Here is a 13,124-nt window from a genome sequence, read left to right as displayed (position 1 = left end):
GATATCACCAATCTATATACAAACAAACAAAATAGTTCGAAGCCCTGAGGGCTCTAAGAAATCGAATAGAATTATCCATTAGGCGTTGGCCTAGATGTTCAGCGCTGCACCGGTGACCCTATATGAAAGAAAGAGAGACGATTGGTTAGCGAGGACGTCTGGAATAACAACTGATCGATCGAAGGGGAAAAAAAACATACATGAATGATCCGTTAGACGGTTTGCTGATGACCATGGCCTCAGCCAGCTTCTCCTGGCTGATATCAGGGAACTTCTTGAGATAATACTCCTCTCGCAACGCCTTCGTCACAGCCTCGACTTTGGACTGAGGCAGCATATGCACCGTGCAGCCGCCCCAGCCAGCGCCCGTGAGTCGGCTGCCCCAGGTGCCCGCGCGGCGGGCGATCTCGCAGATCTCGTCGACCTCGGGACAGCTGCAGTCGTAGTCCGTCCGGCATGAGGCCTGCGACTCGTTGAGCAGCTGGCCCAGGTACTGGATCTTTTTCTCATCCAGCTTCTCGGCATTGGACAGGCAGGCCTTGAAGGCCAGCACGCGGCGCGCCTCCTTGAAGCAGTGCAGCGCCCGCTGACGGAGCAGGAACCGCTCCGCTTGGACCGGGAAGGAAGAGAGGAACTGGGATTCGAGGTCGGGGACGGTGATGTCGAGCAGTTTGGCGATCTCTTCCCGCGTGTAACCCTGTTCTTGAGAGAGCAGTTCTGTGGCAGTCTGGATGACGGCATCGAGCTGGTTCTCGAGCGGGTCGCTGAGACGGCCCTCCTTGCGCATGAACTCTTCGTGGAAGTTGCGCAGACTGTATCCCAAGGAGCTATTGTCCTTCTTCAGGGTGATCCCGTGCAGCTTCGCCAGCACCACAGCGGCGAGAGTGCACTCGGCTACCCGAAGGTTGTAGTGACGCGGAGCAGTCTCCGCCTTGTTGGAGGTGACAAAGCTCTGAGCCATGAGGAAAGTAATCTCCTCTTCTGCCTTGGGTACGGGGACGTGCTGGACGGAGAAGCTCGGGAAAAATCGAGTGTACAGCAGATATCCACGGGACGAAAAGATGGAGGCGGCCTGATCCATGCTGTTGCGAGATAGATCTGTCAGCGATAGAGTAAAAAAAAAAAGAAAGGAACTGGATAAGGACTGACCCTCCGGAATATACTCCAACTGCGCGCTCAGAGACAACAGCCAAGTCTAACAGATCTTGTTTCGAAACATCATGCTTATTGGCCTTCATAACCGCCAGCGCACTCGAGCAGACGAACGCAGCGCTGCTCGAGATCCCACCACCGGGAGGAACATTGCCATCGACAAGGACCTCGAGACTCGCCGGGGAGAAAGCCGCATCTCCGCTTCTCTGACGGAGGAACTTCAATGCACCCACCAGGCCTGCCTTGAAGTAATTGACCCACTCGTGTTTGGCCGGGTCAATCTCGACATCTTTATCACGAGGAACCGTAAACTGACGAGAGGGGAACTTTTCGGAATTTACGTTGGCGATCTTGACAAACGCGTCTGGACCTTCAGATGGGATGACTTTGACGGCGATGATGACGTCGACACTGACGGCCGTGGGCAGGACATCGTATAGGTTGTAGTCGATATGCTCGCCGATGATGTTCACCCGTCCGGGGCTTCGCGACACGAAATCGGGCCGGTGGCCGTAGAGCTTGAGAAATTGCGAGAGAAGATTCGACCAGCGAGCTTGAATCTCAGGAGAGACAGAAGTTGTAGAGGCGTCATCTGTAGCATAGACGTCTGCGATGTTCTCGGTCTGCGGGACCAGCTCTTGCGGGGTCGCCATGGCGGGGTTTCTTTATTTAGCTGCGAGCGCAAGCTCTCTTCTTCTGCAGTGAATGCGGAGGGAGGGTTTCAGAGAGACTGTGGACGCCGTAATTCAGAAGATAGCTAGCTCAGCTGTTCTTGATTCTGGTCGAAACGGATCTCTCGATGCCCAATGGAATGGATGAGAGGGGTGTTCTGCGTGGTGTGGTCTCTGACCACGCGACAGAGTGCGGGACATTCCCCGCGTTTATTTACCGCAACGTTGCAACGCTCCTCCGCCTCGGTGCGACGATCGGGAAGGCGGTGAGGGGTCAGATATCAATCTATAGATCTATCAAGATCAGAGGTTGACTGCTTACATAGGTAGTTAACGAGGCTGATACTTGGTTCCTGTGAATTAAGGAATATTGATCAATTAGCGACTCTCTCCCAGTCTGTCTTTTCGGGGAGACCTCCTTTATAGATAAAACTTCCCCCATCTTGAGTACATCCTACTATTATATTTGATATTTAATTGCCTAATAAATATAAAACTGGACTCCCGGAGTACTAGTTTTTTTTTTCCTGGATTTTTTTTTAAAAAAAAGGGATAAAATAACTCGCTACTGCCAATCATATTTAATTAATAAGACATACAGTGGTGGATGCAGGTATAGTGGTTTCTATATATTGGGACTTAGGTTTGCAGAAGCTCACATTTAGGCGACTTCTCAGTTCTGGAGGTATACTGGGAGTGGCCAGTAAGGTAACAATCACCATTATTTCTATTCTTCTCTGAGCTCTATTCTCGTATGATTAAGATTACTCGAGCTCCTTGGATTATAGTTAGGTCAGTAATGGCAATAATAAAACGTGAGTCATCTATAAGAACACGAGCGGGCGCAGTAACAACCAAATCGAGTAAGTTAAATATTCAGATTCCTGTTGTCTGGTCGAGAACGGGACAGCATCATTTTACCATCAATTCTGATTCTTCACTACCCGCACTAGCATCATTTGAATCATCTTGCAGCAGCTTGACTATCATCACAAGCTTCTTGTACTGCGTAGCTGAAGTGGACGTTTGGAATTCGTTCCCTGACGCATCAGACGGACATTTGCCAAGTCCATCCCCGGCAGGGATGACTTAACAATCCGCAGGATTCTGTGGAACATGATTACTCCGTACAGGATAGATGGACCATGCATGTCCAGTTCAGAGCGCATACAAATATTGCAGAACACAGCGGCTAGCGAAGTATCTACCTACCTAGGTACGTAGGCCCACCCCAACAATGACAGCAATACTCCGTACAGCTTCGAGTATCGACGTAATTGATAATGCGTGCAACTTGTGATGATTGGAACCGTTGAAACATGGATCGAGCTCTTCATCCTCGTAAGCCTTCTGAATATTGCATTATTACTCATTCTGCAGCCGGTCCGAACTCCGGGATCCCGTGGTGCCCCATTCTCGAATGGGGAGCTTCCGGCTGTGAGATCCGCACCTTTACTTGTTTTGCTCAGTAACTTGGAAGTTAACGAGACCAGGCATGTATGATGTCTTGTATGATGTGTCTGTAGCACCAATGATAATGGTCAGTCGGTAGTACAAAGTCTTGATGCGTAATATCCGTCAGATGGCTGGCTGATTGCAATTCTGTTGTTCCCACGTCCCCGATGATCGGAAGTGGCTCTGGCGTCTGGCCCCCGATTTCGCATTGATACCGACCGCCCGGCGATCGTTCGGTGTCATCAGCCAATAATGAGTCAGTCGTGTGGCACAAATCACGGGGAACGCTGTCTAGCTCCAAGTCTAATAGATATTATTCTTTCGCTCGCCCAGCAGCATTGCCTACTGCTCATCCTCCGCTCCCTTTCTTCCTTCCTTTGCCCGGGTGGCCTGGCTGTCGTCTGCGGTGAAAGATGATGCCTTTGAGACCCTCGAGAAGTGCCTTGCGCACTCTTCCCACGCAGAGGCAGCTGGCCTCGAGCCGGAGGCATTTCTCTGCGTCACTTGTCACTGGCGCCATCTCACCCCACCGCTCGTCTGTCCAGCGTTCTTCGGCGGTTGAGGTCGCGAAACGAGGCCAGAGCACGGCGACAGCACCTGCTCCGTGAGTGCTCACAGAAAAGAAGGAGAATTGGTTCATTGACTGACATCAATGCAACAGAGATGCTCGTTCTGCCCCCAGCCCGGCATTCAACCAAGATTCGCAGCGCAACAATGTCTCTCCCTTGCAGAACCGGAATTTGCCTGAACTCGATGACTCGTATGTATCACCTTAATCTCAATTGCTCTTTGAATGAAGCTTACGATTTATTTTCCACAGGTTCGTCGGGTTGAGCGGCGGTGAAATTTTCCATGAGATGATGCTCAGACTCGGAGTCAAGCACATCTGTGAGTCATACCGGAGATATGGAACATATGACGATCCACAATGTGCATGTATTCTGACCCTCCTGTCGCAGTTGGCTACCCTGGTGGTGCCATTCTTCCTGTCTTCGACGCTATCTATAATTCCCCTCATTTCGACTTCATCCTCCCTCGTCATGAGCAGGGTGCCGGCCACATGGCCGAAGGCTATGCTCGGGCTTCCGGCAAGCCTGGTGTCGTGCTGGTGACATCTGGCCCCGGCGCAACCAACGTCGTTACGCCCATGCAGGACGCCCTCTCGGATGGTACGCCCATGGTCGTCTTCTGCGGTCAGGTGCCTACGACGGCCATCGGCACGGATGCCTTCCAGGAAGCCGACGTCGTTGGTATCTCCCGAGCCTGTACCAAGTGGAACGTCATGGTCAAGAACGTGGCCGAGCTGCCTCGACGGATCAAGGAAGCTTTCGAGATTGCTACCAGTGGCCGGCCCGGCCCCGTCCTCGTCGACCTGCCGAAAGATATCACCGCTGGCATCCTCCGGAAACCGATCCCCATGAACAGCACTCTCCCGTCCAACCCCAGCGCCGCAACTTTGGCCGCTCGTGAGTTGAGTCGACAACACCTGGAGGCTACCATCAAGCGTGTTGCGCGCCTGGTGAATATGGCCAAGAAGCCGGTGCTTTATGTCGGACAAGGCATCCTCGCTAGCCCGGAAGGCCCTAAGCTCCTGAAGGAGTTGGCTGACAAGGCTTGCATCCCCGTGACCACCACCCTGCAAGGCCTGGGCGGGTTCGATGAGCTTGACCCCAAGTCCCTCCACATGCTGGGCATGCACGGGTCAGCCTATGCCAACATGGCCATGCAGGAGGCCGATCTGATCATCGCACTGGGTGCGCGGTTCGATGACCGTGTCACGGGAAATGTCCGCCGCTTCGCGCCTCAGGCCAAGCTTGCTGCTGCTGAGGGCCGTGGTGGCATTGTGCACTTCGAAATTATGCCCAAGAACATCAACAAGGTTGTGGAGGCCACCGAAGCTGTGGAAGGTGACTGTGCGGAGAACCTGGCCTTGCTTCTACCACAGGTGAATCCTGTGGCCGACCGACCCGAATGGTTTGCTCAGATCAACGACTGGAAAGCTCGGTTCCCGCTGTCACACTACGAGAAAGAGTCTCCGGAGGGACCGATTAAGCCTCAGACCTTGATTGAAAAACTCAGCATTCTCACCGACCCCATCAAGGACCGGACCATCATCACAACGGGAGTTGGCCAGCACCAGATGTGGGCGGCCCAGCACTTCCGTTGGCGTTATCCCCGCAGCATGATCACGTCGGGTGGTCTGGGTACCATGGGATACGGACTGCCATCCGCCATCGGAGCCAAGGTGGCTCGCCCGGATGCTTTGGTCATCGACATTGACGGAGATGCTTCCTTCAACATGACCCTGACCGAGTTGTCGACCGCGGCTCAGTTCAACATCGGGGTCAAGGTCTTGGTTCTCAACAACGAGGAACAAGGCATGGTGACCCAGTGGCAGAACCTGTTCTACGAGGACCGATACGCCCACACTCACCAGAAGAACCCCGATTTCGTCATGCTCTCCCAGTCAATGGGCGTCCAAGCCCAGCGATGCAGTCGTCCGGCCGAAGTAGAGGAGAAGCTGAAGTGGCTTATTGAGAGTGATGGTCCTGCGTTGTTGGAAGTGATGACCGACAAGAAGGTGCCCGTCCTTCCCATGGTCCCTGCGGGCAGTGCTTTGCACGAGTTCCTTGTCTACGACGAAGGTATGTTTCTGCCCATTCATACTGTATCCTTTGTGATTTTGCGCTGACCACTATCTTTACTATTCACAGCCAAGGAAAAGGAGAGAAAGGCTTTGATGAAAAAGCGGGGTGTTGCTATCTAAGACGGCAGTCATTTAAAAGTTGATTTTTGTTTCTGCCCTTTTCGCCCAGGGTATTGTTTCATTAATTTTTTTTATTGTCTTACGTTGAGTGGATATGCATGGCGTTTTTTCTCTGGTGGTTTTCTTCCGGAAAAAGTTACACGAAAGCTACGGGTCAAAAACTACAAATCGGGCAGATTGATCGCTGCCATTCTGCGGTTCGTCCTTTTCTTTTGCCTCGCTCATTTTTGTTGCAGCTTGTATGATCTTTCGATTATTTTTTGCCTGTCATCTGTACATAATGACGATTTTGATGCGTTTCGGAGACTACGAATCCGCGTGCGGGCAGTGGTAAAAACATGCAGTTTTATGGCACGAATAATTTTTTCCTCACAGAGGACTCATGAACTCGTAACTGTTTATGACCATTCTCCGGATGATTTTTCCATGGCTTTTGGACTTGATATGAGATGCCTTGTCACAGTCACGTGATTTAATAAGTCACGTGACGTCGCTGACGTGCGGAGTTGCTTCATTCTCTTGCCGCCTCCGCAAAATCGCCGCCGCTCACATTCGATCTGAGACCATCATTTAACCTTGCCTCCCATTCACTACCAAGCATCACTCTTTTCCCTAACCTTCATCCTTATCATTGTATCCATTATCATTATCGAGATGGGCTCCTAAACCATTCGACGTTGTTCATCAATCCTGTTTCTATTCCCATTCTCTTTACCTAGCAAAACGCTTACTTGTATGGCGTCGCTTCCACCAAGACATTCTGCCGCCGGCAGAAGCCGTTCCTCAGATCAAGATTCATCTGCCAGCGCCGGCGGATGGGCTGACTCTGGGGCAAACAGCGAAGCTCAGCCATCATACGAGACAGCAGAGGATTCTCAAACTGTCTTGCTCAATCGCCCGTCGTCGTCAGTCGAATCTGATGTAGCATCACCATCACCGGCGCCATCGCAATCACAAAGCGCGGCGAAAGAAAACGAAGAGAGCGATGCAGCGAGGACTGAACGACCCCGCACGGAGCACCTGGCGACACAGGAGCCACGAAAGTGCTGGATCTGCTACACCGACGAGACGGAAGACTCGCCACTCAATTCAGAATGGCGATCTCCGTGCCCGTGCGCTCTGACGGCGCATGAAGCTTGTCTGTTGGACTGGCTCGCCGATCTCGAGAACCCTCGAAACCGCAAGCGCAATGGCGGGGCAAAGATGCAGTGCCCCCAATGCAAATCCGAAATCGTCATCTCGCGTCCCCGCAGCTACGTGGTCGATCTTGTCCGGGCAGTGGAGAGGCTGGCCGGCCGGCTAGTTCTACCGGGGATGATGTTCACACTGGCAGGAACGGTCTGGGCGGGGTGCTGCGCGCACGGCGTGTATTCGATGTATTTCGTCTTTGGCACGGAAGATGCCCGGCGGATTTTTGAGGACAGCGCCGACGGGTCCTGGAATCCAGGCTTGAACCTTGGCCTTCCTCTCATTCCATTGGTGCTCATCTTCTCCCGGACCCGTTACGCTGAGGGTCTGCTGCCGGCCATCCCGGTGCTGTTCTTTGCGACACATAATCCCAGCGGGCTGGAACCACAAGGGGGCAGTCTGTGGCCGCCGAGTGCGGCCATGACTTTTGCAGCTCTTCCATACGTGAAGAGTTTCTACAGCGCCTTCTATGAGAGGGTCTTTGGGCAGTTGGAGCGGAAATGGATCGCAGAGGTCCAGCCTCGCGCGGGGGAGGAGGAGGAGGCTGAAGCCCAGCGGCAGGGTCAGGCCGGTGGTCAGGGTCGGCGACGAGCCGCTGCATTGGGCGAGATGGGTGACGGGCAGATCCTGATGGAAATCGACCTGGAGTTGCAGCTCGGGGTTGGTGATGACCAGCAGGACCATGATATCCCGCCAGACGTACCCGACGTGCCGGTGGACAACCAACAGAACGCCGATGGTCAAGGCGTCCAGAACCAAGCCGCGGGCCAGAATCGGGATCGACAGATCCTGGGCCGTCACCGGGAGGAACTGATTCACGATACCAGCAACCTTGCCGACACCATCCTGGGGGCGCTGTTGTTCCCGGCGATTTCTGCGGGCATGGGCGGGCTGTTGAAGTGGATTTTGCCTAAGTCGTGGACGACGCCACCGTCGACTCTCGAACGGGCCAAGACCGGGCTGTTACAGAGTCGATGGGGACGCAGTGTGGTTGGCGGGTGCTTGTTTGTGCTGCTGAAGGATGCATTGATTCTGTACTGTCGATGGAAGCTGGCACAGACGCACCGGAAGCGCCGAGTGCTGAATTACGACCGGGCGAAGAAGCAGGTTGTACGGTAGTCGCCAGTTGCCAGTTGGGTTTGAGCCTTTTCTTTTGCTGTTTAACGATTACGGAGTAATGATGCATTCGACGGCGTTGGGATTGACGGGTAGGAAGACTGCTATAACGATAACCCTCTACAGGTGGACCTGAGGTTGGAATAGAAACCCCAGTACATACATATGAAATTGGTAACGAAGTGCTGCCGCATACATTTCGACTGGCCAGTCGAATATTCTATATTCGATTCTGTAGAAGAAGATATCTCATCAAACAACGTACATAGTTGGACGCGCCGCATGATTGAGGCCTGTTGTCATGTCTCCGCATGAAATGAGTGCAATGTTCTTAAAAAACGCCTCCAAGACCGCATCAGCAACATTCGTCGTTTGATAGACGAAATTGAAGACCCATCTGACCAACCAGCGATTACATTCAAGTATCTTGATGATGATGGTCAAATTAGATCTTGGAAACTTTGCAAGTTGCATTCATTGAGCGTTCCTGAAAGTTGATGCGTATAGTACCACGTGACATGAGCGGGCCATCTCCGATCACCTGCGCTTAACCAACCAGTGAGGTAATAACAAAGCGCCCGTCCGCGGCTAATTCCTTACCTGAATTCGCGGGATCGATTATTTTCAGACGACAGCAGACAGACCAGACAACCGACTCCAGTACCTAGCCTTAAGCTAAGGGTGCATACATACATCATTTATTCCTCCATACAGACCCAGTACCGTTTTTTCTTTCTCCGTCCTTTTTAATCATTTCGACTCTTTCTCATTTTCTATCCGGGACGTACGTACAGTACGTTAATAACGACCATCGCAATGCGGCCGCTCTCGCCAGTCCTGGCGTCCCTCGCCAGTGTGTTCAAGATCCCTATGTCATTTTCGTCTCGACCGACGGTTACGACAGCAGCAGCAGCAGCGACTTCGCTGACGAGCAAGACGACGACAGCGTCATTCTCAACGACGAGTCCGCTGGCGAAGCGAAACAAGGGCAATGTCAAGCTTGATAAGAGAATCAGTACGCAGCACTCTCCCCCCCCCTTCTTCCCCCCTTGTTTTCTTTACCTGTCAATCGACAGAAGTGAAACTGACTTATTTTTTCCCCCAGCTCTAATCCGCTACTTCCTCTACCACCCCCTCACGCCCCGCCCCCTCCGCTTCTCCCGCAACCGCTACCTCCGCCACTGGACCATCCACCGCGCCTGGCACCTGTACCAGGCCAAGCTGCGAAAGGCCAAGGAGCTGGAGCTGCAGCGGCAGTACCAGGCCATGTCCGCGGCATGCGAAGAGCTCCGAACGGGCTGCGGCCCNGTGGAGCGAAGCTCTTCCGCATTGCGATGAACAAGCGGGGCGTGTTTACGGATTTGTTCCCCATTGAGTATGGACGACTTCAGACGGAGTATCCGAGTCGGGAGGGGTGGAACCATGATTGGAAGAGGATGTAAATTAATAACAATCTTGATTAATTAAAATTGAGAATGTGGGTTGAGTTGGGATTGGGTTGGGTTGGGTTGAGTCGGGTTTCCAATTCGAAGGAAAATCCTGCTTTGTGAAAGAAAGAAAGAACGAAAGACGTTGGACTTGGGTACATACGTATGTATGTACAGTACCTATGTTTGTCTATGAGCTTGCTTTCAGTCCAGACGGCGGATGGTGAACTGCTCTCTTCTTTTTCTTTTTGTTTCCTTTTTGTATATACATGTATATTACGAATGCAGAGAGGGGAAAAAAAAGAATCGACTGACTGACTGCGTGACTGACTGCCTGCCTGAATAATGAGTATGTTTCTGTATCCCGGGGGATAGTATCATGTTATCATTCCTTAGGTAGAACCATTTACTTATTCACTCCTTTCCTGCTTTTCTTTTCTGTCTTCGACGATTATTAATTGAGCTTGGAGGGAATCCTGCTAAAGAATACTGGGACTGGCCTATTTTTACTCCTTATACTGTACTATACTTATGGGCTGTGGCTGTAGCTGTGGCCGGGATCATTTTCTTGAATGGATGGTATGGTATGGTAATGGTATGGTATCTTATTCTGCTCAATTCCTGCAGTGTTCGCACTGGGAAAATAAATAAGAAAGAAGGGTAGTTTTAGTTTAGTAGGTAGTTTCTTCTTGTGCGTTTTTCTTTCTGTATGTTCCTGACACATCATAAAGGAGCGGGTAGTAGTAGATCATGATGAGGGAAGTAGAAGGGTGGGAAGATAGGAAAAAAAAAGAGAAAAGAGTGCTATAGACACTGAAACTGGCGTATTTACTATTTGTACTTATATTTACTGTGACTTGGTGTATTTTTTTTTTAGGTTGATGGATAGTATCTTATTCTGCTCAACTATGCAGTCTTCTCTTTGGAAGAATAAAGAAAAAAAAAAGGAAAAAAGAGAGGCCCAGTCCAGTGGTTATTTTCTTCTCGTGCGTCTTTCTTTCTTTCTCTCTGTCTGTTGTTGATGACTCGTCATAAGGAGCGGGTAGGTAGGTCGTGAAAGGAGGAAGATAGGAAGATCAGAAAAAGGAGATCATCAGACACACATGAAAAGAGAAGGAAAATAAGGAACGACGGAGACGGTCGGAGATAGGCCAGTGATCATCAAGTCAAACCAACTAGGGGTGCAGACAGTCGCTTCGAAAGACAGCACAGCAGAGAAGACGCGACACAAGACAAGGAGAAGCGAAACGAAAGACATCGACACGCTACAGCATCAGAAAGTCATGCACGTATGCAACCAACCAAGCAAGTAGACAATTATCGACCCGAAAAGAACGGAATGGACCAATCAATACACAGGCAGAGAAAAAAAAACCGAATTTTTCTGTAAACCTCAACCAAAAGGATATCGATCAATCGAATTCACAGTCACAGTCACAGACACAGACACAGATACAGGCAGGTAAAGTACTAGTTGCAGGCATAAACATAGACAAATGATGAACGCCGCATAAACGCCACTGATGCGAGAACGGTTCAACCGGTCGGTCGATCAGATCAGTCCAGTCCAGCACTCACGGTTCGGTTCTTCTTCAGCTGTTTTCTTCCTCGAACCGGATGTAGAGTGCCATGAACGAGAGGATGAGGGAGAATGACATAGTCGATGCGTGATAGAGGTATAGTCGTGGAAGGAGTCAGGATGGGATGGAACGAGGACGGGCTGCCAGCCAGAGCCCAACAAGTGAATCCGAACCGAGATCGAGGGAGAAAGTCATCGGCTGTTGCATTGCTGTTGCTGTTGCATCCGTCATAGTATAACGCAGCAGGAGTTCCTCTGCTTGTCAAACGTCAGAAGCGCGGCGCGCGTCGCCGCCTCGAACACGTCGTCCACTCCCTCGCCCGTCAGCGACGAGCATTCGAGGTACTTTCGTGCTCCGATCTGAGCAGCCGTGTCGCTGCCTTCTTTGGGTGTCACGAAACGCTGCGATTTCTTGCGCATCTCCTCGATTGCTACCGGGTCTTCACGGAGATCCTTCTTCAACCCGACGAGAATGATGGGAACACCAGGACACCGCTCGTTCGCCTCCTCGATCCACTGCCATTCGTCAGACTCTAGTCTATAGGATACTGCTGGGTAATCACTGACCTTATGTCGGACATTCTCCAGGGAGTCCGGCGTGTCGACGGCAAACCCAATCAGCAGCACGTGCGCTTTGGAGTATGCCAACGGCCGTAGTCGCTCGTAATCTTCCTGACCAGCAGTATCCCATAGTGCCAACTGCACCGAACGACCATCCACTCTACAGTCGGTCACGTAGTTCTCGAAAACCGTCGGAACCTGATGTCACGAGACGACGTCAGATTAGAACCACAGCCTCCTCCAATATAGACTACCAACGCGATATCAGGGGTGTCTGCTACTCACGTAATGCTGTCACAAGCTCATCGTTAGACAACAACTCCATAAGATCATCTGATTGGGATCGTACTCACTGTTGGAAAGTACCCCAGCGTAAACACGCTCAGCAGACTCGTTTTCCCACAGGCACCGTCTCCGATAATGACCAGCTTCCTAAAGGCACGTCATACAGTTAGTGACATATTTTCCATCTCATGGCTGTCCGATCCACCCGTCCTAAGACCTATCAAGGAAAGGCGGTTCTCCAGTCGAAAGCAAGGCCTGTGGGGTGCACAGGACGTAAGATACACCTCAGAGTCTCAGGCATCGCCAGCAGACTCTATCTAGCCAGGGAATTTCTTTCGACTATCTCGAGTCCCTTCCTTCCCGCTGAGGGGGCGTCCAACGTACCTCCGCATCACGTTGTCTGTCGGTTGTTGGGCCATGGTGGGCGACTCAGGACGATGATCAGGGAGCAACGATCTAGTCACGGTCCAGCGTCAAGTCAATTGCACACCCACAGACATGAGATCAGCCGCAAACGCAACAGAGAGAAATCGCAGCACTCACAGCGAGCACTGTGTCGGGCTGAGAGGTGGGTGGGAGGGTGCAGTCAAGTGGATGCAGTGTTCTGTTCTGGATGCAATGTAATTACGTACGATCCGGCAATGCAGAGAGGCCGATGCCAGCTAACAAGCTACCTAATTGACGTCCGGCAGGAACACTGGCAGGAGGTGGAGGAGGAAAACCAGAGTAATGGAGTCCAAGGTGGGCTTTCTTTTTCTAATATAATAAACCTGGCTTTTTTCTCTTCTTCTAGCGGGCAGCCAGGTCAGCACGGGGTAGACTGTCTTAACTCCAGACGACGATGGGCCCGGGGCTGCGTGGCTGAGCGTTCTTGTCTCAGAGCGGGTGAACGCCTCAGCAGTGAATGATCGAGGAAACAACAC

The 13,124-nt window shown here is 51.7% G+C and overlaps 5 protein-coding genes across 5 annotated transcripts; 3 read left to right on the top strand and 2 right to left on the bottom strand.

Annotated features, from left to right (window-relative positions):
• Nucleotides 1–90: 90 nt before the first annotated feature.
• On the bottom strand, nt 91–1,805 carry VTN77DRAFT_147 (uncharacterized protein; the record flags this gene model as incomplete). Its single annotated transcript, XM_069417204.1, has 3 exons — nt 91–118; nt 201–1,082; nt 1,150–1,805. 3 exons carry the CDS (start codon nt 1,803–1,805, stop codon nt 91–93), a joined length of 1,566 nt encoding a protein of 521 aa, XP_069282510.1.
• A 1,886-nt stretch (nt 1,806–3,691) lies between these two features.
• On the top strand, nt 3,692–6,045 carry VTN77DRAFT_146 (uncharacterized protein; the record flags this gene model as incomplete). The annotated part of the gene is made up of 5 exons (XM_069417193.1): nt 3,692–3,882; nt 3,940–4,038; nt 4,099–4,166; nt 4,238–5,923; nt 5,993–6,045. The coding sequence occupies 5 exons, from the start codon at nt 3,692–3,694 to the stop codon at nt 6,043–6,045; spliced, it is 2,097 nt and encodes a 698-aa protein (XP_069282509.1).
• Nucleotides 6,046–6,780: 735 nt separating this feature from the next.
• VTN77DRAFT_145 (uncharacterized protein) lies at nt 6,781–8,352 on the top strand (the record flags this gene model as incomplete). The annotated part of the gene is made up of 1 exon (XM_069417182.1): nt 6,781–8,352. The coding sequence occupies one exon, from the start codon at nt 6,781–6,783 to the stop codon at nt 8,350–8,352; it is 1,572 nt and encodes a 523-aa protein (XP_069282508.1).
• Nucleotides 8,353–11,583: 3,231 nt separating this feature from the next.
• Nucleotides 11,584–12,620, bottom strand: VTN77DRAFT_144 (uncharacterized protein; the record flags this gene model as incomplete). The annotated part of the gene is made up of 5 exons (XM_069417171.1): nt 11,584–11,871; nt 11,923–12,114; nt 12,202–12,207; nt 12,270–12,348; nt 12,586–12,620. The coding sequence occupies 5 exons, from the start codon at nt 12,618–12,620 to the stop codon at nt 11,584–11,586; spliced, it is 600 nt and encodes a 199-aa protein (XP_069282507.1).
• An 18-nt stretch (nt 12,621–12,638) lies between these two features.
• On the top strand, nt 12,639–13,109 carry VTN77DRAFT_143 (uncharacterized protein; the record flags this gene model as incomplete). The annotated part of the gene is made up of 1 exon (XM_069417160.1): nt 12,639–13,109. The coding sequence occupies one exon, from the start codon at nt 12,639–12,641 to the stop codon at nt 13,107–13,109; it is 471 nt and encodes a 156-aa protein (XP_069282506.1).
• Between the last annotated feature and the right edge of the window lie 15 nt (nt 13,110–13,124).

Source organism: Rasamsonia byssochlamydoides (assembly GCF_041956645.1).
Source record: "Rasamsonia byssochlamydoides strain NRRL 3658 unplaced genomic scaffold VTN77scaffold_1, whole genome shotgun sequence".
Classification (NCBI taxonomy): domain Eukaryota; kingdom Fungi; phylum Ascomycota; class Eurotiomycetes; order Eurotiales; family Trichocomaceae; genus Rasamsonia; species Rasamsonia byssochlamydoides.
The sequence above is the reverse complement of the archived record's forward strand: the minus strand, read 5'-3'. Positions and strand labels throughout refer to the sequence as shown.